The 24944-nt window shown below is 44.4% G+C and overlaps 6 protein-coding genes across 8 annotated transcripts; 4 read left to right on the top strand and 2 right to left on the bottom strand.

The window, feature by feature from the left end:
- Positions 1 to 499: 499 nt before the first annotated feature.
- On the top strand, positions 500 to 9435 carry LOC6595595 (TOG array regulator of axonemal microtubules protein 1). Its single transcript, XM_026988586.1, has 10 exons — positions 500 to 2648; positions 4129 to 4476; positions 4547 to 5031; positions 5094 to 5172; positions 5247 to 5289; positions 5354 to 5516; positions 5577 to 5803; positions 5866 to 5983; positions 7600 to 7910; positions 8120 to 9435. Exons 1-10 carry the CDS (start codon positions 639 to 641, stop codon positions 9433 to 9435), a joined length of 5100 nt encoding a protein of 1699 aa, XP_026844387.1. The 5' UTR covers positions 500 to 638.
- A 173-nt stretch (positions 9436 to 9608) lies between these two features.
- LOC6595596 (31 kDa ribonucleoprotein, chloroplastic) lies at positions 9609 to 10385 on the bottom strand. Its single transcript, XM_002020908.2, has one exon. The coding sequence runs from the start codon at positions 10362 to 10364 to the stop codon at positions 9648 to 9650; it is 717 nt and encodes a 238-aa protein (XP_002020944.1). The 5' UTR covers positions 10365 to 10385; the 3' UTR covers positions 9609 to 9647.
- A 1282-nt stretch (positions 10386 to 11667) lies between these two features.
- LOC6595597 lies at positions 11668 to 13184 on the top strand. Of its 3 annotated transcripts, XM_002020909.2 has the most exons (3): positions 11668 to 12512; positions 12568 to 12781; positions 12905 to 13184. In XM_002020909.2, the coding sequence occupies exons 1-3, from the start codon at positions 11693 to 11695 to the stop codon at positions 13113 to 13115; spliced, it is 1245 nt and encodes a 414-aa protein (XP_002020945.2). In that variant the 5' UTR covers positions 11668 to 11692; the 3' UTR covers positions 13116 to 13184. The 3 variants fall into 3 exon arrangements, with proteins under 3 accessions (XP_002020945.2, XP_026844395.1, XP_026844396.1); XM_026988594.1 differs by lacking the exon at positions 12905 to 13184 and having other exon boundaries at positions 11668 to 12517; positions 12568 to 12653; XM_026988595.1 differs by lacking the exon at positions 12905 to 13184 and having other exon boundaries at positions 11668 to 12502; positions 12568 to 12652.
- Positions 13185 to 13241: 57 nt separating this feature from the next.
- LOC6595598 lies at positions 13242 to 14754 on the top strand. Its single transcript, XM_002020910.2, has 3 exons — positions 13242 to 14131; positions 14200 to 14413; positions 14473 to 14754. The coding sequence occupies exons 1-3, from the start codon at positions 13318 to 13320 to the stop codon at positions 14684 to 14686; spliced, it is 1242 nt and encodes a 413-aa protein (XP_002020946.1). The 5' UTR covers positions 13242 to 13317; the 3' UTR covers positions 14687 to 14754.
- A 64-nt stretch (positions 14755 to 14818) lies between these two features.
- Positions 14819 to 15611, top strand: LOC6595599. Its single transcript, XM_002020911.2, has 2 exons — positions 14819 to 14950; positions 15010 to 15611. The coding sequence occupies exons 1-2, from the start codon at positions 14864 to 14866 to the stop codon at positions 15508 to 15510; spliced, it is 588 nt and encodes a 195-aa protein (XP_002020947.2). The 5' UTR covers positions 14819 to 14863; the 3' UTR covers positions 15511 to 15611.
- Positions 15612 to 20379: 4768 nt separating this feature from the next.
- Positions 20380 to 22390, bottom strand: LOC6595600 (glutamine synthetase 1, mitochondrial). The gene is made up of 2 exons (XM_002020912.2): positions 22208 to 22390; positions 20380 to 21975 (listed from the first exon to the last, which is right to left on the bottom strand). The coding sequence occupies exon 2, from the start codon at positions 21966 to 21968 to the stop codon at positions 20766 to 20768; it is 1203 nt and encodes a 400-aa protein (XP_002020948.1). The 5' UTR covers positions 21969 to 21975; positions 22208 to 22390; the 3' UTR covers positions 20380 to 20765.
- Positions 22391 to 24944: the final 2554 nt, after the last annotated feature.

Raw genomic sequence — 24944 nt, 5'->3', positions numbered from 1 at the left:
TTTTTCGTGAGCTTTGTTTTGGGTCTTCCAGTATTGGAGAAAACTTGACCAACTTTTTTCGAGCCATCTTGTACGATTTACTTACTACATATGTATGTTAAATTAATGTTGAAAATATATATTAACTAATGTATATTAAATTAACCCTTTGCGACCGTTATACTATAGGGTTGCGAGCTGTCGAAAAACAGAAGAAATTCACCAAGATCGTGATAATATTCTGTTGACAACATTTTTTGGACGTATTTAAATGTAAAATGGTGGTAGCAAACTATCTGTTGCTTAGGAAGTTGCAGCAGAGCGGTAGCTCGAGGCGGAGAGCAGCGCCGTCATGCGCAGTGGATCGTTCTCAATGATGTTTAGCTAGGCTCACAATGTCCAAGTTCTAGCGTTGGCTACAAAAGCAGTCAGCAAACAGTAATATTCTCAGTCGTTGCTAGCGAGTTGAAAGTTCCTGTTGTGCCTCAAAGATAGATACGAACAGAAAATGAAAAGAAGGTAGCACAACCAGTCATAGGACATTTCGGACCGGATGCAAGCGTGCGTGACAATTCAAAATTAAAAGCAAGTGAATAGGCCGACGGCAGCTAGTCAGATAATTGCATTGCGAAAAGTGAGTCCGAAACGGGAGGCTCAGTATGTTCTTTCGACGTATTTTGGAACGCAAAGATGGCACTAACAGTGTGCCGCTCCCTATAGCGACCACGGCAACGTCAGCGGCCAATAGGACTCGCACTCCGATGAATGACTACAACTGCGAGGCCAGCGAGAGTGTCACATACGTGAGTGGTACAACGGGAAGCGAAGTCAAGGACAAGAATAACAACCAGTCAGCCAGCGTGGGGGCTGGGCTCCTCCCACTAACGAAAATGCAACGACGAACAGAGGCTCCGATAGGTGCAGTGCAACTGACACCACTGTGGGAGCATATTCTTCGCACTCGCCGCCTGCCGGAAACAATTTGCCCCAACGCCATGTATGCAGAGTTCCACGAACGCTTACAGGATCCAGAGTGGCAGGTGCGCCAACACGCTCTGCGAGTTCTCGTCGACGTCCTTGTGGTGATGCAAGACAGGGCCGACAATCACATAGAGGAACACCAGCTGATCGGCCTGCTAGTCGAGAACTTGGGTCACCAGGCGCCCACCGTTCGTAAGGGGGCCCTCGACTGCCTACGAGTCTATCTTGCTGAAACAGCTATTCCAGAATCGGTCGTACTAAAGATTCTCGACACTGGCTTAACTCCCATGGAGTCTGACCACGGCCGACTTAGCTGCGGAGTCCTGCTTTCACTCCCCGCAATACTTCAATCGATTTTGCACACCCCCCAACGGCACTTCATAGTGCAGCAAGCTTTGCAGCGTGTGGTGGAGCACTTGGACCAACTGGCTCAGCAGGAGATTACGCTGAAGGTTTTGTCCAAAATGAGAGAGATTTTAGGAGTCCATGAATTTGAAGCTATTATGAACGCGGTGTGCGGCCACACCGCCCTGTCCAAGTATTATCAGCTGTGTCAGGTATATGGAGTTTGTGAAAAGCCAAATCGCGCAGGAGAAGTCAAAACGGGAGCGTGGCGAGCTCTGCCGAGGGAACAGAGCTGGAGGAGCAGTAGCACCTCTATCCATCCGTTGGACTCTTCGCTACAGCTGCAGCAACCAAGCTGTTCTGATAAAGGAAAGGTCATTATGGAGACGGAAATCAAAATCAATGACGACACTGTGACCATGCGCTTGCTGGAGGCGGATACCGAGACAGAAGAGTACGACAGTCCAGCTCGAGTATACTCCAAAGATATTGAACCAACAGAGCTTGTTTGCCGAGCACTGATGGGTAGTGCGAGGTCCCATCAGGATCTGAGAGAAGGGGCAGGAATAGTCCAAGTTATCAGCGATTCTGAATTGGACGAGCATCCTACTGCCGGATCTGAAACCAAGTCCGAGCCCAGCACGCCCTCTCGTGGGCTAAAGCGAGTGACCTTTGGTGGAGAGATAGTGAAAATGCGTACTCCCGACAGCGACGCGGCTATTTCCTCAAACAATTCCAAACGAACAGGTCAGCCCATTCACGGCCCCGCTATAATAACGCTAGATGACTCCTCGGGGTCTCCTCGGCATTTTCCGATAGAGGGTGAACCTGTCGTTAGCATTCCAAGTGCACTCGGCGATAGCAAGACATCGGCACTGGTCGTGGAAATACCTTATGATAATACCAAACCCCTGCCTCTCCCATTTAGCTCTCAGTCTGTCCGTCCACAGAGCAACGTGCAAGCCGATCAGTCAACGGCAAGTCCAAGCTCGTATAGCTCTCCCAAACATCAGACGGAAGAATCGAAATTGACTCCGCCGCCGCAATCACCTCTTTCCCGTAGTCGCAGCACGAGTCCAGCTGGAAGCAACAATATTAGTCCCAAAGTTCCGCACAAACAGATCGAAGTGCTTCACAATCTTCAACGAGATCCCTCACCGCGATCTATGCGCCGCATCGAGGACATGACGGAGTCCGTTGCGGTATCGCCCTCTTCATCCCCGACTCAATCCTTAAGAGCACGAACCAGCTCCATAATGTCGGCGGAGTCACCAGTCACACCGAAATCGTGGGAGGACCTGGACATTGTCAACTACAAAACTCTGATGGACCTCCGATCTGGGGTAAGTTCCGAAACTGTGACGATTAATCTACCTCCAGAAAATTGGCTGCCGCTGTTTCTGCCACATCACCATAATTGCAGTCGAGTTATTGTCCGAAATTTAGCATGCTCAGAGTAATTGCTCCTGCACTCCTCTCACAAAGTCCCACCCATACTGTCTACATTGTAATACGAAAAATGAAGGAATTAAATTATACCACACGCTACCACAACGCAGCCTGTCGCTTGTACGGACTGTGCCGCCCTGCTCTTTTTTTTCTAACTGGGTCACTAGGATATATACAATTTCATATGCGTTCATAATTCTGCCTTCATAATGGCAGACGCCTGGCTTTACTACGTACGAGACACGCATCACTCCACCTCCAACGTGTAGTCGCTATTACTACTGCTATTATACTCGCATTGCCGGCCACTGCGACCCCTTGCTTACTAATGAAAATTTCAGCGATAAGCGCTGTTTCTGCCCCTGCCCACCTATATCGATGACGATGGAAAACAATGCGGACCGTGGCTGTATCAATGACCTATTAATTTTTGACATATACATTTCAAAGCAAAATTATTTGTTTGAAGAATTTCGTAAGCACTTTGGGGAGCGTGGAGTGGTACGGACTTTATATGCATATACGAAGTTTTTGAGTAAGACTATATCCAAAAACTAGAACTTTTAAATTATTACTTGCAACTTTGTATCCTCACGTCAATTCTTCACAACATAAAACGATTCTCATAGGAAAAACCACTTAAAGTATTGTAAAAATGGAGACGTCAATATGCGTCAGCAGTTTAAAGTTGGAAACACTATGTACATTGCACATACATACATACTTTCTGGCTGTGATGTCCCCCTTATCAATCTGAACTTTTTGAGTGCTGCAAAAAAGCTGGGGGATTCCGGTAACAGTTCATGCTATGCGGAATGGGTATTGGATTGGCTTAGAGCTGTAACTGCATAGTGCCAAAGAGTCCTCCGGCAGTAGCGTAACTGGCCGGTCAATCATTTAAGTGCACGCGATATTCATAGCAGCTTGCCGGAACAAAAACAAGAACAGGAACAATCACTCACACCCAGCTTGCATAGGCGACGATAAAATAGTAAGACCAACATTACGAAATGCTTTCGGGTGAAGACTCTAGAGAAAGCGGGAGCGGGCCGAAACCGAGCGTGCCAGGAAGTGGGTCAGTTCAAGCACAAAAATATAAAAAACATTAACCGAAATTATAGCGCGTACTAAATACAAACAGGTACGAAAAGTCGCCTAGGCGGACGAGGACACCATAAATGGCACGGGTTTAGAAGTCAACTATCTAAAGTTGGCTCGCATTTGCACTCTCTAATGGCCAATGGACACTTTCGGGAAATATTTGTATTGCATGAATATATCTAATTTGCGAAAATTGAGCAAATAGGCAATAAAACACTTGCCCCATACAAATGAACAGCGTGCCTATAAACATCGTTCTTTCTTTTTGAACAGGACTGGCGACATCGCTTGCAGGGATTTTCCCATCTAGAGCTCGCCCTAAGCTCTTCGGGTAATTTAGCTAAGGTGCAGCCGTACTTGGACAGCTTGCTGCGAACATTACTCTCCTCGGAGCGACACTTTGACATAGCTGAACTCAAACGTGAATTGCTGGTAAACCTGATCACACGCCTTCCGCTGGACAACTTGGAGGAGCGCACCCTTCAGATTCTAACAGGGCTGTGTCGCCAAGGCACAGCTGGGGCGAATCGAGTCTGCAAGGCACTAATGCAGCGCCTGCCAGCGGGCACCATTGTTGCCAAACTAACTGCACCGGAGTTCATGCATGCCAAGAGCTCAAAGGTAAGTTCATAACACGTTCTACGTTTCCCCGAAACTAACGATGCGCGTTTTTTCATCGATCCGACCACAGTTCCGCGATCATGCCCTCCAAATGTCTATTTTCGCTTTGATGACCTTTCCTGGCACATGCTTCGACATCAACCTGCTGACGGCGCAGACAATATACTCCTCGTTAAATCGCAAGCGACGCGTGCGCCAGGCGGCACTGGAGGTACTTGCCGTCTTGGCTGACATATCATCTGTCAAGCAGGTTCTGGCGATTGTATCCGAAATAGCATCAGGCGTGGAGCTCGGTCCTCTCATGCTCGATGCTACGAGAATGCGTCTGTCCCGCCTGCAGTTGCCCATTATAACGCCGGACAGTTCCGTCTTGTTTATTTTCAACCAAACTGAAAAGCCCGGCAATAGGCGCGGTGCAGATATTGACTGGATAAACCAAGGCGACGGCTCAGCCTCACCAAATGCCATCAAAAGGCGACGCATGCGTGCTGCGGGCAGACAGAGGGTCGTCCAGGAAAGCACAGAAGCAAAAGACAGGACAGAGACACTCCACAGGTTAGCAGTGGAAAACTTAATAACACCCCGTACATTATACTGGTAGAGGCTTTTACTTTCAGCTTTACTCACGTCAATGAGAGCCTGCATCGACATTCCTTCCACTCTCCTCCAGAAACCCTGGACATAGCTAGCCCCAATGTGAGTTCAAGTGTTAGTTTTTCCGATTAAAAAATCTCAAAATAATAAAAATTATATTGTACTTTTGCTCGTAGGACTTTTCTCAGAGATTAAGTTTCGGAGCTAGGACAATGCATGGTAAGATTTGGATATTGTATGTATAGATCTTTCAAGTAATGTCTTGTCGTCTCTCCCAATGAAGGAAATCTTATGGACCGTCGCATGGTGGGCAAAACGTGCTCAGATACTTCGATGGATGGCCGAAGCACTGACAGCACGGCAACCACTTGCAGCAGTGGGAGCACTGGCAGCTTTATACAGCTAACATCCCGCACTGGGAGTCATCTTTCAGGACCCAGCTCAAGGTAGTGTATCAATAGCTTGCAAAGAGAGTACTTTCAAGATTGAATGCACATTCCTTAAAGATTTCCCGCCATGAACCAACATACGGATTTTGTGAACAATTTTATGCGCAGCATTCAGAGGTCTACCACGTCCTACACATTGGATGGTCAAGCATACCCAAAAGTCAGCTATACGAATCCTACTAAATCGCACCAGAGCCAGATGCTGCGCAAGAAGCTGCAGCACCAGCACTCCTTCACGCTTTCGCAGCAAAGCAGTAGGACACGAAACACCGGCCAAGCACAAGGTAGGGAAACCTATCAAAGCACTCTTTTAACTTTTTTCATATTTATATCATATACTCTATAGATGGAGAAATGCTCAAAACTAACGAAATACACAGGAAACAGCAGCGCAGCTTTTCCATTGATAACCTACAATCACCACATACGTTGGGAAGAGAGTGCGCCGGCGCCGCAAAACCAGAGTAAGTGTTGCCTCCATATCTCAATTCACCGGACCGGCATCAAACCCCACACACTTCTGGTCAGCTGTACAAAGCCAAAACCACAACCCCCACAATCTACCCATACCCATGTTCGTTGACGAATGTTAACCTACATATTTGAATGCCCAACTCTGATATAGTCTCGAGCCCCATGCGGGTTAACCATTAGCCGCAGTTTTTATAGGCGAATTTAGCGGTCGCGCCTCACCCGGCTCTCGGTGCACGCATCTGAGTCAAAGCAAAGACCCTTAGTCTTAAAGGTGTCACGTTATTTAACCTAAATAATTTAAATGCGCAGTGGGGCTCGCGTTGGTGATATTTAGGGCTATGGCAAGGGAATGTGGAGAATCGAACAACGTCGCCTGCGACAAACCTTCAATTGACCACTGGCGATTCGGCTTCCACTGGACGCATCTTCTGCCTTCCCAAGAAAATCAATTTTCCTTTGTTGGGCTATGACTTCGAAAGAAAAATTCCAGAGCAAGGAGTAGTAAAATTCATGGACTTACGTCTAGAAACTTTGTCTAAAACTTCCTCAAGATGTATTCATGTGTATAGTATATGTACATAAGCATATTTCCGATCTATTTCGGAATATTGGTGAAAATGTCACCTCTTCAGATACATACTTACCTACATCCTACGTATGTACCTACATCCCTCACATGACAGACTTCGGGTAGAGGCAGCCAACGGCTAGCCCATAGCGAAACGAAGAGACCCGAATATGACTAAGTTGGCCCTCGTCTGCAAACCAGAATGGAGTGTATTATTGTGGATACGGCGACCGCCTGGTCAGAAACATGGCTAGTTCGTCTGGAAGTTCGTCGCTAGACCATACTGCGACCTTTTTCGTGGCTTTTCCTTCTGGCTATTGTGTGGGGATGGGGGGCCCCTTAAGTTAAGTGGACGTGTAGTGTGTGTGTATTCGTGTGAATTCTTGGAAAACGCAATGTCCTGTTTTCCATTTGCAACTCTGGCTTTGTTGTGGATTCCAAGTATGGAAATACAGAAGTACGTGAATAGTTGTGGGGGCAGCCCATTGTCCAAATGGTCAAAACTACTTTTGACGAGCATTGCAAACAGTCTGCACAGTGGTGTTGCTTGAAGTAGTTCACTGTCTTTGCGTTAATTTTCTTCGCGCTGGTATTTAATTTGTTTTACACCGAATACGGGTTTTTCAAGTGAATAGTTGAGTGTAGTAGTGTAGTATAGTATTTCTTAAAATGCAGAATGCATTTTCCTGTGGCGGACAGGCGTCCAATCTACTACGTCGGACACGCACTCTTCTCCGCTCTGGCTGGGCGTATATTTGCCAAAAGGCAATTAACGCGCATTCAACACTGTGCGAGGCTATATCTTACAATCGCAACAATCAGCTTTCCGGCACCTGCTGCACCAACACGGCGCCAATGGATAGCAAATGTCAAGAGTTCAGAAAATCGATGCAAATTGATACAGATAGTGAACATGTCGATGATAGGTCGACCTGGGAAGTGATTCAGACACCGGTAGATGGTGAAAAAGACAATGTGTATGCTGTGCTCCCGTCTGAAGAGTTGTAAGTTATTCAGTAACCTATTTCCCATTTTAAGCTCTATTCTTACCTCTCCCAATGCAAGCGTTCGCATTGGAGCAGATCCGGAAACAGTTCGGTCATCGACCTTAGGATCGCAGACGGACAAAGGAACTACGGACGGGTCCCCGCTCTCTGTGAAGTCCACAAGCTACTCACAGAAGTCAACAGCCTCGGCCAAATCAAGTAACAGCCACTGTGAGATGGACAGACGACCAAAAAGTCCGGCTCGGAGTGGCGACAGCGTTGATAAAAAAATGGAGGTCTTGAGTCTGGAGCGCAACGCGGTCGAGTCCTTTGGAGAGCTCGTAGTGGATGACATTGTATCAAGTAGGACTACCCATTAAAACAGCACTCTTGTTTCACACACTTATTTTTTTCATTACGTTTTCTTTTAAACAAATTAGAATTTTGGGGTTTTTTATCCTCACAATGTCACTAACATTACCGACACATGATACGATATATAACAATGTTTTCACTTTAACAACTTGTTAATAGACGTACAATTTTAATGCTCATCTTCAATATATTTACAGTCATAGAAGAGGAAACGGAACACCTGCCCCCTGAAGACACACTGAAACGTAACGAGAGTGTCAACAGTCTCCACAGTAAAACAGAAAGTATCAAAACTCAGCTGGAAGACGTGTCACCGCAACTATCAAGGGCACAATCAACAAAGTCGCTGCCCATTGAAGAAGACATTGAGGGCAGCAACAGTTTCGTGGTGGTCGAAGAAGTGCAGCATGAACTGGAGGCGACACCCACTGAGTCTTCGCCTTTAAAGCAACTAGAGGAACCGTTGGCAGCAAACGAAATGACAACATCAGCGAATCGTACAGGCGGTTCCTTTACCTCAAAATCGAGACCTTTACATGATAACTTGGTTATGCAGCCTCGCAGCATTTCCCTAGAGTCACTCTATGGAGTACGCCCTGCCTCGAAGCAAGGCTCTTTGGATAATACCAGTACAAGTACTACTGACAATACTTCGCAATCAGGCTCGCAAATGGGGAACATCACTGTCAGAGGGAAGACTCAACACACGCAGCTTAAGCAAAAGTCAAAGACGTCATATTTTTTGCGCGGGCAACGGCGCGTCTCTCCTGTGAAGCAGGCCATCAAGATTTCACAGGCGGAGCTATTCCCCCAAAACATGTCGCGCTTCGAGAAGCCTCGTGAGGCCCTACACAAGACCTTTGACCAGCTAGACTCCAGCAACTGGGAGATGAACATAGTCGGCTTAAAGAGCACGGTTCGTCTGATTCGCTGCCATGCCGACTTTCTGGACAGCCACATGCACATGACCTGCATACAACTCACCCGCTCTGTCCGGAATTTACGCTCTCAGGTGGCACGCGCATCCTGTCAGGCCGCCGCTGAATTGTTCAGCTTAAAGTCCAAGTATCTGGAACAGGAATGTGATGATCTGGTCTGTGCACTATTGCATCGAACCGCAGACACAAATCGCTTCATACGTGCGGACGCAACTCACGCTCTGGAGTCGATGGTGGATCACGCTCAGCCAGTAAAGGTATTAAATATTCTTGCAACCAAGGGTGCACAGCATCAGAACGCTTTGGTTCGTACTTCAACGTCCAAGCTACTATTCCGACTGGTCGAGCGACTAGGCAGTGATCGCATATATGCTATGGGCCGCGAGAGCCGCGATAAGTTCTTTGTGGTCGGCGCCAATCTTCTGCTTGAAGGAAGCTTGGAAACTCGCAGCTATGCCAAGTCCTTGTTCCGCGCCCTGTCCGAGCACAGCAGTTACCAACGACTCTTGCTGGAAGTTATACCATCGCGCACGTATAGGAATGTGGAGAAGACGCTAAGAAGTATAACACGTTAGCTGATGCATACGCAATAGTAAGCATCTGTCATCTGAACAGTTTAATGGAATGCAAATTCATTGATGAAGGGCGTTAGTGTGATGTTATGATTTAGACCTCTGCTTTACGATACATACAAAAGTTTATATCTAGATGTTTGTAAGCGATACTTAAAGACTAATAAAAAAAATTGTTACATTTAACTGATTCTGATTTTATTGGAGGCATAGGCTCAAAGTAATCTTCGCTTGTTATTGTTGCGTTGATCCGAACGTCTATCATGCTGATGGTGGTGCTGAGGATACGGATGTGCCCTCGGCCGATTGCGATCCATAACTGAGCTGTCGGAGCGGCGACGCAGGTCCCCATTATTGTACTTGTTGTTCGCGCCAGAACTTCGATCATATGGTCTGGCACCGTGTAAGCTGTGACGACCGTGGCGTGGTGCTCCAGAGTCATTAGGTAAATGACCGGGCAACTCGTGAATGAACGGGTTGTGTAAACGATTTTGTCCAAATGATGGCGGCTTGACCTTGTCTGCCCCTTGCTGTTTGATGGTAACCTTTTTTTGAAACAATTCCAAGCCCTGGTACAGCTCCAATGCAAACGGAACCGCAGATATTCGCTGATATATCACAAACCCAAAGTTGCGCTGCCGCCCAGTGTTGTCCGAGGGAATGCGTACACCCTCAATAGGACCTGCTTGCACGAAAACTTCGTACAGGATTTCCTCTGTAACGCGTTGGTCCAGATTTCCACAGAACAAGGTGCGTTGTTCATCATCGTCCTCGTCATCTTCGTCGTCCTGTTCTTCTGGACCCGGGGCCTGATCGAATACACTATTTTGCGGATATTGGTCGTAGGGCTGCTGACCCGCTTGCATTGCATATCTATAGCCATATCCGTTTAAATCTTGCATCATTTGTTGCATTATTACTTGCAGGTCCATTGTTTTTTTCTAATTTTTGTTTTTCACGATTTTGTATTGTGTATTGTTGTATTTATTAGTGATGTACATATATATCGATATGCGCGCTATACTTCAATGCGATGAATTTAAATTACAATTTAAATGCCAATTGATATGTGCTACTTTTCTTGAACTGGCCAAAATTTGAATAAGATACGAAAATTGAGAATCACCAAAACACTTTTTTGGATGAAATTTATTTTATTTTTCTGTTGTTTCACCTCATAAGATTATAACCCGTGACATTTGAATCAACTATCGATACACAGGGTTAAACACAGAAAAAATACAAGTGTTTTTGTGCGATAAGTGAAAGTTATCGGCATTTTATTTTGAAAAATTATAATTATTATCATACAGGTCTCAAAATTTACACATTACACATTTACACACTCAATCATACGCATTTGTTAAGAATAAATTCTGTTCGATTTTTTTTCTTTTTGTCCTCCCTACATTATTTTTCTGATGTTTTTGGTTTAAGATGAAGTTTTCGCGCTGCCAGATCAAAAAAAAAAACATCACAATTGTTCAAGAGTCCCTAAAAACAGTTTCATCCCTTGAAATATACAAAAAATTGCAACAAAAGCCATTATATATCGATATAAATTCAATGTCCTCTTATATTGAATGCATGGAATGAATGATACATAGATATTGAACACAATGCATAAGCATCTGTGATAACAAAGACATTTTAATTAGGCATCCACATGTCGATGTTACTGATTGTTGCTGATGCCATCGTTGCCGCTATTGATTGAGCAGCCTCTTGTAGTACTAGCTTTACACAATTCATCTCCCATCAGCACCTCGAGTGATATGAATGAAGCGTTCTATTTAGTCAGGGCGACTGAAGGGTGACCTGCACGCCGAAACAAACAGAGCACCAGAAATAAAAAAAAAACATTTCAGATTTTTCCATTTAAAATGTTGACACCTACGAAATACCCCGTACATATGAGACGAAATTATGAATGTTCTTCTCGAAATAAGCCGGTGCAAAAAGGTTCTTGATAGTTAGAGCGGTGGAAAACATTTCCTTCTGGCTGTCACGTATACCCCGCGAGAACCAGGTATCATTCTATAAATGTTATCTGCCCCACTTGAGCCAATTTTTTGCCCAGAGCCGACCGCCGCTCGTTTAGTTAACAAATAATTTGACTACCACACATGCATTTAAGCTAAATAATGCTATAGGAACTACACATAAAGAACCGAGAGTAAAAAGCACGTTGACTTCGCTCAGTCATTCCCATTTTTCAATCGTCATTGACTGAGAACGGAGCAGCACAAGCCGATCCGACATGGGAGAAGTTCCGAAAATTACGGATCTACACAAAGTGATCCAGCCTTATTTGCCAGAGGGAACCACGTTGGAGTCATATTCTAGCTGTTACTTGACCAAGCCTGGGGATAACTACGGCAGCGTGATGTTGGCTATTCAGGCACAAATCAAGGATACTGATATTGTAGTACGGGAGTTGCCGCTGATTGCCAAGCTTCCACCTGTCACCAACGAAATTTACTGGCAAATCTTTCAGCCCGAAAGAACCTGCATCACAGAAAATGCTGTCTATAAGTATTTAGCACCTGAGCTGAAAAATCTCCAGCTTAAAGCTGGTGTCTTGCCCGCCGAACTCTTCGATGGCTTTCCCCGCTACTATGGATCCCGCATCTCTCTGAACGACAGAGCCACCAAGGTGGACCGGGACGCCGTACTTGTTCAGGAAAATTTAACAATTCGCGACTATAAGCCTGGGAACCGTCACAAGCCCTATGATCTGGCGCACACTGTGCTAATTCTCCATTACTTGGCCCAGTATCACGCCCTTCCAATTGCCTTGCGGCTAAAAACCCCACAGATATATGAAGAGTATGTGCGGCCCTACTTTAAAAAATTCGACATGAACCTTAATATATCAGCCGAAGAGAAAGATTTGATGAACAATGATATCCTAACTGACATCAAATCTGCGACCAATGGTGATGAAAGTGATGTCAAACGTGTCAAAGAGTTGCTAGACAAATTCGATGCGTTTCAAGCTGGCAAAGACGTGGAGGATGGTCCTTTCACTACGCTCGTGCACGGAGATTTGTGGATCAACAATTTAATGGTGAAATATAGTAAGGTGCGAAAATTTTTTTGAAAGGATTAATTTTATAGCCCAATCCCTTCCAGACGATGACGGCGTCCCGGTCAAGCTAAAAATTGTCGACTTCCAAATTGCACAATATGGGTCTTTGGTCCACGATATAATATTTTTACTATTCTCCAGTGTGGAAACAAAGGTTTTGGATGAGAATTTCTACAATCTGCTAAAAATTTATTACAATGCTTTTATTAAATCTTTGCGTGCAGTCGGTGTGGATACTAACAGCTATAGATACGAGACGTAAGTATTTTCCCAACAGACAAGTCCAGATAAACTACTTACTCTGTAGATACAAAACATCGTGATATGGTTTATTTTACTTAACATAAAAACTCAAATTTGCATTCGCATTTCCATTCTCAGATTCCTCGATGAAGTTCATAAACAAGCACACTTACAGCTTCCCCATGCCATTTTTATGATGAAAGTTATTTTGGCTGACAGCAGCAAGCTGCCAACAGACTACAAAGACGTGGACCTGACGGTGTTGACTAAGAACACTGGAGCTAAGGACATTGTAGCTAAGTTTGGCGAGATCTTGCGGTTGGGGAAAAAGTTTAATTTATTCTACTAAGTCACTACAGATATAATTATGCATATCGAAGTCATAACAATACCAAATAAACATTTTGCTAAATCACGAGGCGACGACACCTTTCTCACACCTTTCTGTTATCAGAAAGCTAATCAGTTAAGGCAAAGACCCCTTGAGATAGAAGCTTGCTCCGATCTTGCTGTCGTACATAACCAGAGTACCAATTAAGTAGTGAAGCAGCATGGACAGTTTACCAGATATTTGCGATCTTGGCCACGTGATTGAGCCCCACCTTTCCGGAGGAAGCCTTCGCAGCTACCAAACCAACAGTCTGACGCAACCAGGCGACAATTACGGGAGCGTTCTGCTATCAATACGCGCTCAGGTGCTTCGCCCAGATGGAGAGCTTTATGAAGAGAATCTGGTGGCCAAAGTCCCACCTACAGATCCAAAATTCTGGCAATTCATTCAGCCGGAAAGGACTTGTCTCACTGAAAATGCATTATATAAAGTACTGGCGCCTGCCTTAGCCACACTACAGGAGGAGGCGGGAATCCCGCAGGCTGCCAACTTTGACGGATTCGCGCGATACTACGGCTCACGGACATCGCTTGATCCGAGCTGCCAGCTAGTGGACAAGCATGCCATATTGGTGCTGGAAAATTTGCGAAGCAGCCACTACGTCCCAGGCCAGAGGCTGCAGCCCTACGATCTATCTCACACATTGATGGCGCTTACATACATGGCCCAGTTTCATGCGCTTCCTCTTGCATTGCGGCTACTGAAGCCACATTTTTTCCAGGAGCAGATTAAACCTTTCTTCGAAAAATTCGATTGGCATGCGGCGGCGCCAGAGTCGAAGGCCATAATGAAAGCGAAGACACTAGAAGACATACGAAAAGCGACCAACAATAACGAGGAGTTGATATCCCGCGTTAAGAAATTGTCAGACGAGTTCTTCGACTTCCTTGCAGCTCCCTCAAACATGCCGGATGGACAATTCACTAGTATAATCCACTCGGACTTCTGGATTAACAATCTGATGTTCCAATACGGTCAGTCAGGCAGGAAACCCTCTTTTTAAAAGTACACAAGCATCTAATATACGTAGTTCTTTTTTCAGGCCCCTCTGGCACGCCCACTCACATGAAAATAATCGACTTTCAAACAGCACAATACGATTCCGTTGCGCATGACATAATCTCGTTTCTGTTATCAAGCGTTGATATGCCTATCTTGGAGCTACACTTCGAACACATGTTGGAGGTCTACTACAAGGAATTTATAAGCTGTCTGGATCGAGTGGGGGCAGAGGTATCAGGATACAGCTACGAAGCGTAAGATAAGGGAATGAACCCGTAAGAGATTGTGTTTATTGTGTACCGCTGCTCCACAGATTTCGGGCGGAGGTGAAACGTGTTGCCTACATCCAGGTGCCCCATGCCATATTCATGACGCGATTCATCCTAGCCGAGAATGTGAATGTGACCACCGAGCAAAAAGAACACCATCAGCTGGCCGAACTTCTGAAGAACACGGGCTCGGAGCGCATATGTCACAGACTGAACCAAATTCTAAGCATAGCACAGCAGCTCGATATATTGTACTAGACTAATCAATGATGCTCCCTCGTAGTTATTATTGACTAAATTGACTAAATGACTGATTATAATGTGAATTTGATGGGGTAGCTAATTATCACATTTTGCACTCGATAGAACTCATGTTTGTCAGTAGTCGAGTACTCATTGGGCTCATTATGTTTTATCGTTGGAAGCTCAGAGAACATGCGATTTGCTTGGAGCACTCTTGTGTGCATCATCGCTTGGATAATGATGATGTTGACTGGCCACCTAGAAATCGAGAGCAAGGAGGTTCGTATTCGTGTGTCCTCACCAGCAGAAGTCTAACCATATCAGAACGCTCTCACTAGAACTGTTACTACGTGATTCTAACCTACGCAAACTGGACAGACGACCGTCCCCGGTTTGTAGTGAACATGACATTTTCTAACCAAACTGGGATTGGCTCCCTTACCACAATCAACGAGGAGATCGCCTCGCCTGTGTCCCGAATCCTAATCGTTCAGCGATCCAGCAAGGAGAAGCCCCGCACCATATACAATGCCTCCACCAGATTGTGCGACTTGCAAAATGTTTTCAACTCGGTTCCGCTGTTCAAGCCCGTCAAGGACAACGTGCTGAAACAAAGTAACTACTCACTCAGCTGTCCGCTCACCAAGGGAACCTACGCCATGAACAACATGCGTATCAATCCAAAGAACCCGCTCCTGGGCTTGCTCTATCAGCCGAAGCACTCCTTCACGGTAAAGGGAGGACTATATGAGGAGCTGCCCCGCGGCCGGATAAGGCCGTTGTCTACTTATTTTATGGCGGGCAAGGTTATAAAAAAGTCCTGTGGTGCCAACGAATGAGTCGGCAGGAAGAACGTCTTGTCTCAGCAAAATAAATCAGCATTCAACAAAAACACCTGTCCTGCTCTCGATTACCTCTTGTGGAACTTGTGAAAATGCATCCCTCCAGTTAATCAAGGAGATTGATGTCCATCACAAAAGGCCATGCCGACTGGATCCGACTGGTCGCGATCCGAAATATTTTGTGTGACAAATTACTTGGACGTACATTCTGTATACTGCTACATCCCCAAAAATATGCTTCCCCAAATTAACAAACCGATTCAATTTTATAATAATAAGTGATGAACAATAGTTGTTTAACAAAATATAAAAATGATCAATACAAAATAAAAATTTCAAAATAACGCAGTCGCCTACTTCCTTAAAAATTTACCTAATCCTAAAGAAAATATCTTCATTTATCGGGTAAAATTATTTGTTCAATAAAAGTTCACATGGAAAAGCTTTTAAAACGGCAGTAAAATGAAATAAAGGTCTGAAATTTCGCCTATTTTGAAAGGTGGTTTGATTTAAAGTTTTTCTTTGGATTCTTGCTGCTTTGTAGCAACAGCTTTTAAAAAGGTTGATTCGCTTTTACATACGAGTCCTATTGTGCCCCCAAGCTAATTATCAGAAATCGTAGCGACCAAACCAATATGGAGCGAAAACTACTGCGAGTGCTCTTATAGGTCTTCGAAATAATTTTGGGATGCCTAATGAGCAACTGGAGCAACAGGGAATGGAATGGGATGCAGTTGCTACAATTTCTGTGCGGGAGGGCTAAATTAAGGAGCTGGACTGATAAGTGAATGAACTCATGGACTTACATATATGAGTGAATGTGTAATAATGAACTGTACGCAGAAACAAAGAAACAAAGTATCCCCAAAATTATTAATATGCACGTAAATAGGTTTAAAATGAGGTTAATTATATCTATCTGACTAAGAAACAAAGAAATGCCGATGACTGTGATGCGATGCTTGTGATGGTTCAGTTCAGTCAACTTTGGTATCATGTAAGAATTCTGCAAGCTGCATAAACAACTCTCCAGTAAACAGATTGTCCACTTATCGCAAGTGCCCTATCAGCTGGAAAGAAACAACATCAAGCTCTTCGCAAAAGAAAGTGTATTTAAGCACAGTATAGATGAATTATCCAAAAATCCAAAAAATAATCCATAATAGGACATCCAAATCAAAACACATAATTCGAACTTAAATTAAAGCGCAATGCCCGTGTCTGTGTCTGTGCCCGTCATCGCTTCTGATTTTGGTGATTGCCTCGGTGAACTTTGTTTCGTTCAATGCGCCAAACCAATCAGCTGAAGAACAAGATCACTTGGCGGACGCGTGCGTGGTGCTGATGACGCAAAGATTTCCACTCGCGTGTGCTGCGCAGACAGAGAAAGTAACGACGAGCACGAATGCAATAAATAAATCAGGGAAGAACGCTTTTCTCAGATTTTTAAATTTTTCGTAGGACAAGAGGGGTACTGAATTGTGCCGGGGAAAAAAGAAAACAAAATAGGAAACGGACAGGGACAGGGAGCAGAGCCTAAAAATTTTCGATTCGCCAGCCATTCCAGAAGACTATATGACGTGAGGTTCTATAGAGCGCTACAGATTAAATATAGCCCCACACATCACGACCAAAATATTACGAATGGCGTGAGCAGTGTGAAATTAGATAAATAGGCCAGATAAAAAGTTATATACAAATCGTGCGGCCGTCTGCTTTAGCGGAAGACCACGCAATATCGACACGCACCGCAGATAAGGACGAAGACTCGTCTTAGAGAAACAAACCATTCCTAAAAAAATGACACTCTTCCCAGGAGTTGTATAAACACGATACGTGAAAAATTTATTTTTGCACATCAGTCACAGGACATGCCATTCCACTCGAGTGACAAGTGACACTGCGATTCCATAATCAAACTGTGACACTGTGCTACTGCCATATATTTTTCATCGAGTAATCAATTATGAGGGGCTATTAGTAGTCCTATAAACGGTAATCTCAACGAGCAGTTGGTACAAAACCAATTGAAACAATAAACCCAACGCAGCCCCCAGCAACGATCGCAACACCTGCACCTCCATAAACAGGTTTTGGGTGTTTTGCTTTTGATTTTTCCTTTATTTTATTGTTTTTACTGCTTTTACTGTTTTTATTACTCTGTCTGTGACGTAGCCGACGCTACACATTGTAGCTGTAGATCTGGTGTTATCAGTAGTTCGTATTTTATTCCGCATCATCCTGCTCTACCCAAAGGGGCCTATATAAGTTTCTTGACCCAGTTTTGGCTTCGCTTTTTGCCATTCGAAGCTGGCGTTAGAGAGTCGATCAAATATGCATACATATAGTACACACTGAAAATTAATGGGGGTTAAAGTTCTCATTTTTCAGGCCTCCGCTGTTCAGGAGCAGGTCGATCAGTAACACATCACGCACCATGGCCGTGCGCCAAAATTTTTTAAATTTATATTTATTTGTTCGAACACGTACATATGTACATATAGGTAAAAATGTGCGTATGTGTATAAAAGAACAGTTGTCTTCTCTGCATACAGAACAGGGACATCGATTACCTCAATTAAATTTCAGAAGTAATTCCCTTGCCAACGCGGCAATGTTTTTATTTCCACCATGATTTATAACCATTTGATAACGCGACCACTGATAACCAGTGCCATCATTCTATTGACCGAGTTAAATGCCACGCCAAAACAGATAATAACAAGTGCTGGTCAGACTTGTGCAGGCGGAAGGAGCATCTTATCAGCTGTTTCGGACTTTAAACGCCGTACAAATGAACTGAATGTTCAAATTATATTTCATTGCTTAATAAACCGCCCACAGCCAATGACTTTTGCTCAAATAATCTCGTTCATCAGTAGGCCTAAAAATGAAATATGTATTGCAGACTAAAACATTTGCAATGTAGAAATGCAATGTACTTTTGAAAATTTATATTTATAAAGATGTACCAATGTATTTCTTTAGTGCTTATCACAGTAAAGCCGACGATAAGATTGTGGACATTGAAAATACATTTCTGTTCCTTTATTTTGTTCAGCACCAAAACACTTTTCAGCTTATCATTTGATATTATGCAAATGGGCATAGAGAAGGAATTGGTTAGGCAGCTGAGCATAACTGGATATCCACAGATATCCACTGCATTGTAAGATGTTGACATCTCGAAACTCGTTCCATGAATTTAGATGAACTTCATTAACGATCTTGCTATGGATTTCGGTGCGGAACTCTCAAGTTCTGCGTTCATAACAAGCCTTAGTCTTGATTATGATTGTTTATGGGAGTCTACAGTCTTATATCTACACACACATACACACACACATAACGCTGCAACAGCAAACGGGTCTGTGAGGTTAAGTGCTTGGCCAAAGGAATGTTTCCGGCCTCATAGAGTATATAGACCCCAAATTGCACGGGTTATCTGCCCTGCTAGGCAATATGGTTTTCATGTATTGGAATCTCTGAACCTAGCACACTCAACTCAGTTGCAGTGCTTTCTCTGGCTCTGGCAAACTGATAATATGGTGTGTGTGTGTGTATTCAGTATTATGATGAACAAACCGCCTTATCTTTTGCGAGCTTGCGGCCCGGTCCCATTACAGTTACATGTCCCGTAATCCGCGGGCAGAGTTTTACCAAGGGCATCAGAGCCAGCCCCGACAAACAAGGCGAAACGAGCACTGCAATATGTGAATGTGAACAACGAGTACGAAAACACACAGAACGGTTGGTGTAAAGGTGATGCAAGGGCCACAAGTGGCGGCAGTCCAAGGCAAGGCATGAAATCCACATGGTAACGTGGGGCGGAGGCAGAGTCGGGGTGAATAAGCACCCTTTAGAAACGATTAAGGCCACCCCTCTAGGGTCAATCAATATTTGATTGTCATGCGTTAAGGTGCCCTGTCATCAGCAAAATGCACTCGAAGTCCACATTATCAGCTGTGTGTATGCATCGCCAATATACTGCATGTACTAAATGCATTGTTTTCTCGTATGTACATACATATGTATTTATAATTTCATATCGAACCGCAGGCACTCGATCTTCAGAACTTTCAGTGTCAGCCCATGCGACTCATTTTATGGTATTGGTGGAAAACTTTCCATTTAAATATATACAAGGTATTGCTTTAGTTTTACGTTCGTTCCCCTCGTGCTACTTATACAAACCAGCCGTTCTATACATACATACATATGTATGTATATGTATTCCTCCACTGCTTCTCACAACAATTACAGCGTGTCGCTTTTGAGAGCTCGCCAGAATAGAAGGAAAATAAATTAGACATTTAGTAATGGGTATTTTGTTTACAACTTTGTGCTTTTTACTTGAAATGTTTATATGAATTGCATTGGAATTCTTGATTATTCAATGCGCTTGTACTAGAGATACATAAATACATATAGAATGTTGTACAATGCAATGGTGGCAAACAGTGAAGATCGACAAGTCTGAAGTGTCTTGTGTACGATATTGTATATATTTTCATTAAAATTGTTTTCAACAGATTCTACTCAACAACAAACACTACACTACAAACAATATTCATTTATGCATAATTTATGCATGTATGTGAGGATATGCAAGTGGTTAATAAATATAATATTTGTCTAATTTTCTGATACTCATTTCATCCAACTTTCATTTTCGCCGGGGTATTGAGGAATTCCTGGCAGGCAAATCAACAAATAAACAACTCAAAAGATTGCACAAAACACTTGCATGGAACTTGCAATTACAAATGATACTGGACCGAACATCATGGAGATGTTCAAAACCAATTGTTTCTCTCTTCGTTTATGTGTATGTACAGATGTGCATATGAACGTTTTGCATAAACGTAATTTTAAAATTAATTTATTAATTAGTTTAAAGCAAGGATAAAGTATACATTATTTGTAAAAATATTAATGGCAAAATATTTTCAAAATCTCGGGCTCTCTTCAGTAGTTCACGCTCAGGTTCACTTTTTCAGTTTTTGTTTCTGTTCTGTTTCCCTCCTACACTTCTTAAATGCTAACCACACGCTACTCGTGCTCTCTGCTTTTTGTCTTTTTCACACAAGCAAAATTATATTTGCTCCACTCAAAATCGAAAATTAGCCAAATTATCAGCCAAACCGCACGGTTTGGCCCCGGTCTGCTCCAAAGTTCAATTATATGCTATGTACAAGAAAATTTTACGCCCACCAGCAGCCTACAGCCTACACACTCTCTCCCCCTCTCCTCTACTCGTTCAGCAGGCAAGTGCGCACCAGGGCGCCACACACGGCGTACGGGTCGCAGTTGGAACTTGGGCGACGATCCTCGAAGTAACCCTTGCCAGCTGTCGCAACGCCGCGCGGAACCCGCACACTGACGGCACGGTTGGCCACGCCCCACGAGAATTTGTCGATGCTGGATGTCTCCAGGCGGCCGACCAGGCGCCGTTCGTTGTCCTTGCCTTCCTTGGGGTCGTACGCCTTGATGTGGCGCTCATGCTGCTTGCTCAACTTCTCGATGGCCGCCTCGATGGCCTTGATTCCGCCGTCAGCGCGCATTGCCTTGGTGGAGAAGTTCGTGTGGGCGCCAGCCCCATTCCATTGGCCCTCCATTGGCTTGGGGTCAAAGGTGACAACCACGCCGTACTCTTCGGCAATACGCTGCAGGATGTAGCGCGAGACCCAGAGATCATCGCTGGCCTTCAGGCCGTTGCTGGGACCCACCTGATACTCCCACTGGGCGGGCATCACCTCAGCGTTGGTGCCGGCAAAGTCAATGCCTGCGTACAAGCAGGCCACGGTGTGGGCTTCCACGAGATCTCGAGCGTAAACACGGTCGGCACCAACGCCGCAGTAGTAGGGTCCTTGGGGTGCTGGAAAACCGTTGTCGGGCCAACCGAAAGGACGACCATCCACATCAAGCAGCGTATATTCCTGTTCAATTCCAAACCAAGGCTCCTGGTCCCCAATCTTGTCAACGGCTGCCTGGAAGGCTGCGCGTTTGTTGGAGGGTGTGGGCTTGCCATCGGCGTTGTAGGTGTCGCACAGGACAATGACATCGTTCCTGCCCGGCTTGAAGGGATCTCGGTAGATGGCACGCGGCTTGAGAGTAGTGTCCGAATTCTCGCCATGTGCCTGATAGGTCGAGCTGCCATCGTACTGCCAGTCAGGCAGGTCCTCCACGGAACTTGGAACTTTGTCCAGGACGCGGTCCTTCAGGCGAATGTTCTCGCCAGTGCCGTCAATCCAGAGGTAGGTGGCTTGCACTCGATTGGCAGGCGTCTCTAGATTACGATATCGCTGCAGGATGCTCTTGTCCAGGGCCGTGTTCGGGGAATTCACCAGGAACGTGGACCACGCTGTTTTTGATGTGCGGAATAGACGGAGCTGCTGTGTTGCGGGAGCAACTAACTCCTTTTTCAGGAAGAGTCCGGCCACGCGGAATGCCATGGTGATGCTTGATTGAAAAAATGTAGAGAAAATTATTCGTTTACTTCTGCAATACACTTCAGATAGAGAGAGAGATAGAGTGTAAGAGTGTACGTCGAACTGTGTAAGTGCACCAGTTCAAGGATGATTGATATGGGGTGGACGCGAGATGAGGGTCTCAGTGCTCTCCAACGTTCAGTCCTACTTTTCCGCGCACTAACTAAAGACTGTGTAGGAGTGGGTTTTTTTATCAGACTTACTTTTCACTTTTTTTTGTCCAATTTACGGTTATATATCTTACTAAATTTTTTCTGGTGGTGCAGGGCAGGCTTTTGTGAATTGCGGGACTTGCGCTGTGGTTTATTCCGTTGCTGTGGGAACTGCTGCTGAGGACACCCAACCAATTCGAGGTTTGGAAGGCTTGTGTCTGTGCGACAACATTCACTTTTCGGTCTCGGTCTGTCTCAGTTTTTCTTTATCGCGTTTGCAGCTGGCGCTCACTGCGGCAGCGGCAGCGGATGAAGTCTCCTACAAACAGACCCAAGCAAGCCCCAACACAAGTGGGTCCAAAACAGACAATGAGCAGCATATACACGCACACACATTCGAGCACCGCGCAGATAGCGTTGGAAGAGCACCGAATACACAAACAAATTTGCTCTCGGAGCGCCTGTCTGAGAGCGCAGAGAGAACCAGAATATTTCAAGGCTACGAGATTAGACTAAATCTACCGTTACTTTGACAAATGTAATATGTGCATTGGTTGTGATGAGTAGACATGTTTGTAATATTTTGGATCCATATGTACATATGTATGTATGTACACACATGTTTTCTTTCTTTAGGTGTTAACATTTGTATGATTTATGGATGGCAAAGACAATTTTCTTAAGAAACAGCAGTGGTACACTGTGTATGTTCTTCTGGGTGTATTTTTATTTAATGCACTGTACGATGTACACAATATTTGCTCTCACTTTCGACTCTCTCTCTCTCTCTCTCTCTCCATCGTATTACAGCGCGGCAGGGAGAGAGCTAAGCATTAAAGAGATGGTGGTGGTGGTGAATGCATGCGCTCTCACTTCATCGACCAAAACGCTCCTAGACCCATTTCTAGTACAAAGTTCAACACACGCATACATATTTTACATAAACAAGATATTATGGGGGCTGTTGGATCAGCTGTTATTATACATGGTGACTGATGAACGTTTCTCTAAGGATAGTTATCCGATACAACGAATCAGTACAGTTTTTTTTTTTCGTTTGAAAAAGATTTCGGGAAAAATCCATTTGAGTTTCTCAATCTAAGAGTGGTTATCAGAGACCCCGGCCAGAATTTGTAATGTACGCTGCCATCCTAGATGCGATACACCATAACCTGTTGCATGCTTTTAGGCCTTTTACGGTGGGCTCGGTGCTAAAAATTTCAAATCGTAGAGTGTTCTCTAGGGGTTTTGCTATTAAAGCAACAGGCACTGGCGGCCATGGCTCTTCAAAGTAAGAGCTCGAACAACATCGACTCCAAAGTATGTACAGCGATACACTCGAACACAAAACGGAGTGTGGCCTATAAGCTGCTCCATCGCAGCAATCGGCACGTCCTGATCCAAAAAAAAAGGCAAATGGCGGGAAACAAGCTTTCAAGCAGTTTTCCGCCTGTCTGACATAACATTTCCCGAGCTTCAGGTCGCTATAACAAAAATACAGCAAACTAAATGAAAATCATACATACATACATACGTACATACTGTGAAGTGAACCACAAGCTCAATATGAATATGTGTGCGAGTACGAATTTCCACCATCCATCCGCTGTATATGCAATGTAAATACATACTTTATGTAGCTCTGTGTGTTGGTGTGTGGCATGCCACTGGGCCGCCTGCATCATTTTCAGTCACGTCACTCGTACTAAGCTTTTCCAGTTGTTAGCATCGTTTCCAATGGATGGCCGGCATTAGTTGCCTTTCGCAAGCCACAAGGAAAGTTTGGGCCGCTGATTGAATTGCGGTTGTTGCAACAACAAAGATAAATTTTATAATTCAGTTTTATTTTCCGAACGACTCATTGAGATTATAATTTGATTATTTGACACTTTTGGTCAAAGCTTGCGAAGGCCACTTGTTGCTCAACCTGTACCCTGGACCTGTGGCAGGTTTTTTGTGGCTTCTCCAAGGGTTGATACCCCATTACCATGGACTATAAAAGCTGGAAGCAGTTTTTGGAGAATAATAACCTGTAAGTAGTAGTCACAGCAGAGTGGGGTTTTAAACAAAATGTACCCCAACAAGTTTATGCGACTTCAGAGCATTTTTATGAAATGAAATCAGTTGCGGTTAACCCACAATGTTCCCCGGCAAACAGCAACAAGGGCCAGAAGTGAAACCGGTTTTTAATCCCTGCCAATCGTTGAGATCTCCGCAATTTGAAAACCTCAATGCGTCTTAGTGATTTCCACGGTAGGAGTCATCGGAATTGGCGTCTGTCGAAATACACATGTATATAAACTTTGCATAACATTTATGGAACTTTTAACTGGAAACGACTGCACCCCTTTTAAGTAAGCTATCTTGGAGCGAAATTGAACAAATTTGCAAAGGAAAACACGAAACCGAGTAAATTGTGGCATGTGCTTGGAAAATGCCTCCCATGTTAACACACACTTTGTACCTCTTTTCACTTCGCGAAGTCGACAAAATCCACCAAACCGGTTTCCCTTTGCTACATTTTGCAATTCTCCTACTTTGATTTTTGATGAGTGCAGCAATGCTGCGCTTGTAAGAGAGTAAGCTCAGATGTTTGGCTTTCAGAACATGGTTACATGCTTAAACCGAGTAATTCTTCAGCCAAGGCCTCTCCTCACTAAACTGAAACGATGTCAATATGCGATGTTACTTTGAACACCATCTTATTGTGATTTGATTAAAAAACCACAAAAAAAGGGAAATATTCGTAGTCACAGAAAACCCTGGTTGTGCCAACGAAATTCCCACG

This window comes from Drosophila persimilis, unplaced genomic scaffold, assembly GCF_003286085.1.
Source record: "Drosophila persimilis strain 14011-0111.01,24,50 unplaced genomic scaffold, DperRS2 tig00000191-arrow-pilon, whole genome shotgun sequence".
Lineage (NCBI taxonomy): Eukaryota > Metazoa > Arthropoda > Insecta > Diptera > Drosophilidae > Drosophila > Drosophila persimilis.
This window is presented reverse-complemented; position numbering and strand designations above follow the sequence as displayed.

Bases quoted from the DNA above. Each gene is read 5' to 3' on its own strand.
- LOC6595595 (XM_026988586.1), top strand. From the start codon at position 639: ATGTTCTTTCGACGTATTTTGGAACGCAAAGATGGCACTAACAGTGTG. The intron at 4,477-4,546 runs GTAAGTTCATAA...ATCCGACCACAG, and splicing joins TGCATGCCAAGAGCTCAAAG to TTCCGCGATCATGCCCTCCA. The intron at 5,173-5,246 runs GTGAGTTCAAGT...TTTTGCTCGTAG, and splicing joins TGGACATAGCTAGCCCCAAT to GACTTTTCTCAGAGATTAAG.
- LOC6595596 (XM_002020908.2), bottom strand. From the start codon at position 10,364: ATGGACCTGCAAGTAATAATGCAACAAATGATGCAAGATTTAAACGGA.
- LOC6595597 (XM_002020909.2), top strand. From the start codon at position 11,693: ATGGGAGAAGTTCCGAAAATTACGGATCTACACAAAGTGATCCAGCCT. The intron at 12,513-12,567 runs GTAAGGTGCGAA...AATCCCTTCCAG, and splicing joins CAATTTAATGGTGAAATATA to ACGATGACGGCGTCCCGGTC. The intron at 12,782-12,904 runs GTAAGTATTTTC...TTCCATTCTCAG, and splicing joins AACAGCTATAGATACGAGAC to ATTCCTCGATGAAGTTCATA.
- LOC6595598 (XM_002020910.2), top strand. From the start codon at position 13,318: ATGGACAGTTTACCAGATATTTGCGATCTTGGCCACGTGATTGAGCCC. The intron at 14,132-14,199 runs GTCAGTCAGGCA...TTCTTTTTTCAG, and splicing joins CAATCTGATGTTCCAATACG to GCCCCTCTGGCACGCCCACT. The intron at 14,414-14,472 runs GTAAGATAAGGG...GCTGCTCCACAG, and splicing joins TCAGGATACAGCTACGAAGC to ATTTCGGGCGGAGGTGAAAC.
- LOC6595599 (XM_002020911.2), top strand. From the start codon at position 14,864: ATGCGATTTGCTTGGAGCACTCTTGTGTGCATCATCGCTTGGATAATG. The intron at 14,951-15,009 runs GTTCGTATTCGT...CGCTCTCACTAG, and splicing joins TAGAAATCGAGAGCAAGGAG to AACTGTTACTACGTGATTCT.
- LOC6595600 (XM_002020912.2), bottom strand. From the start codon at position 21,968: ATGGCATTCCGCGTGGCCGGACTCTTCCTGAAAAAGGAGTTAGTTGCT.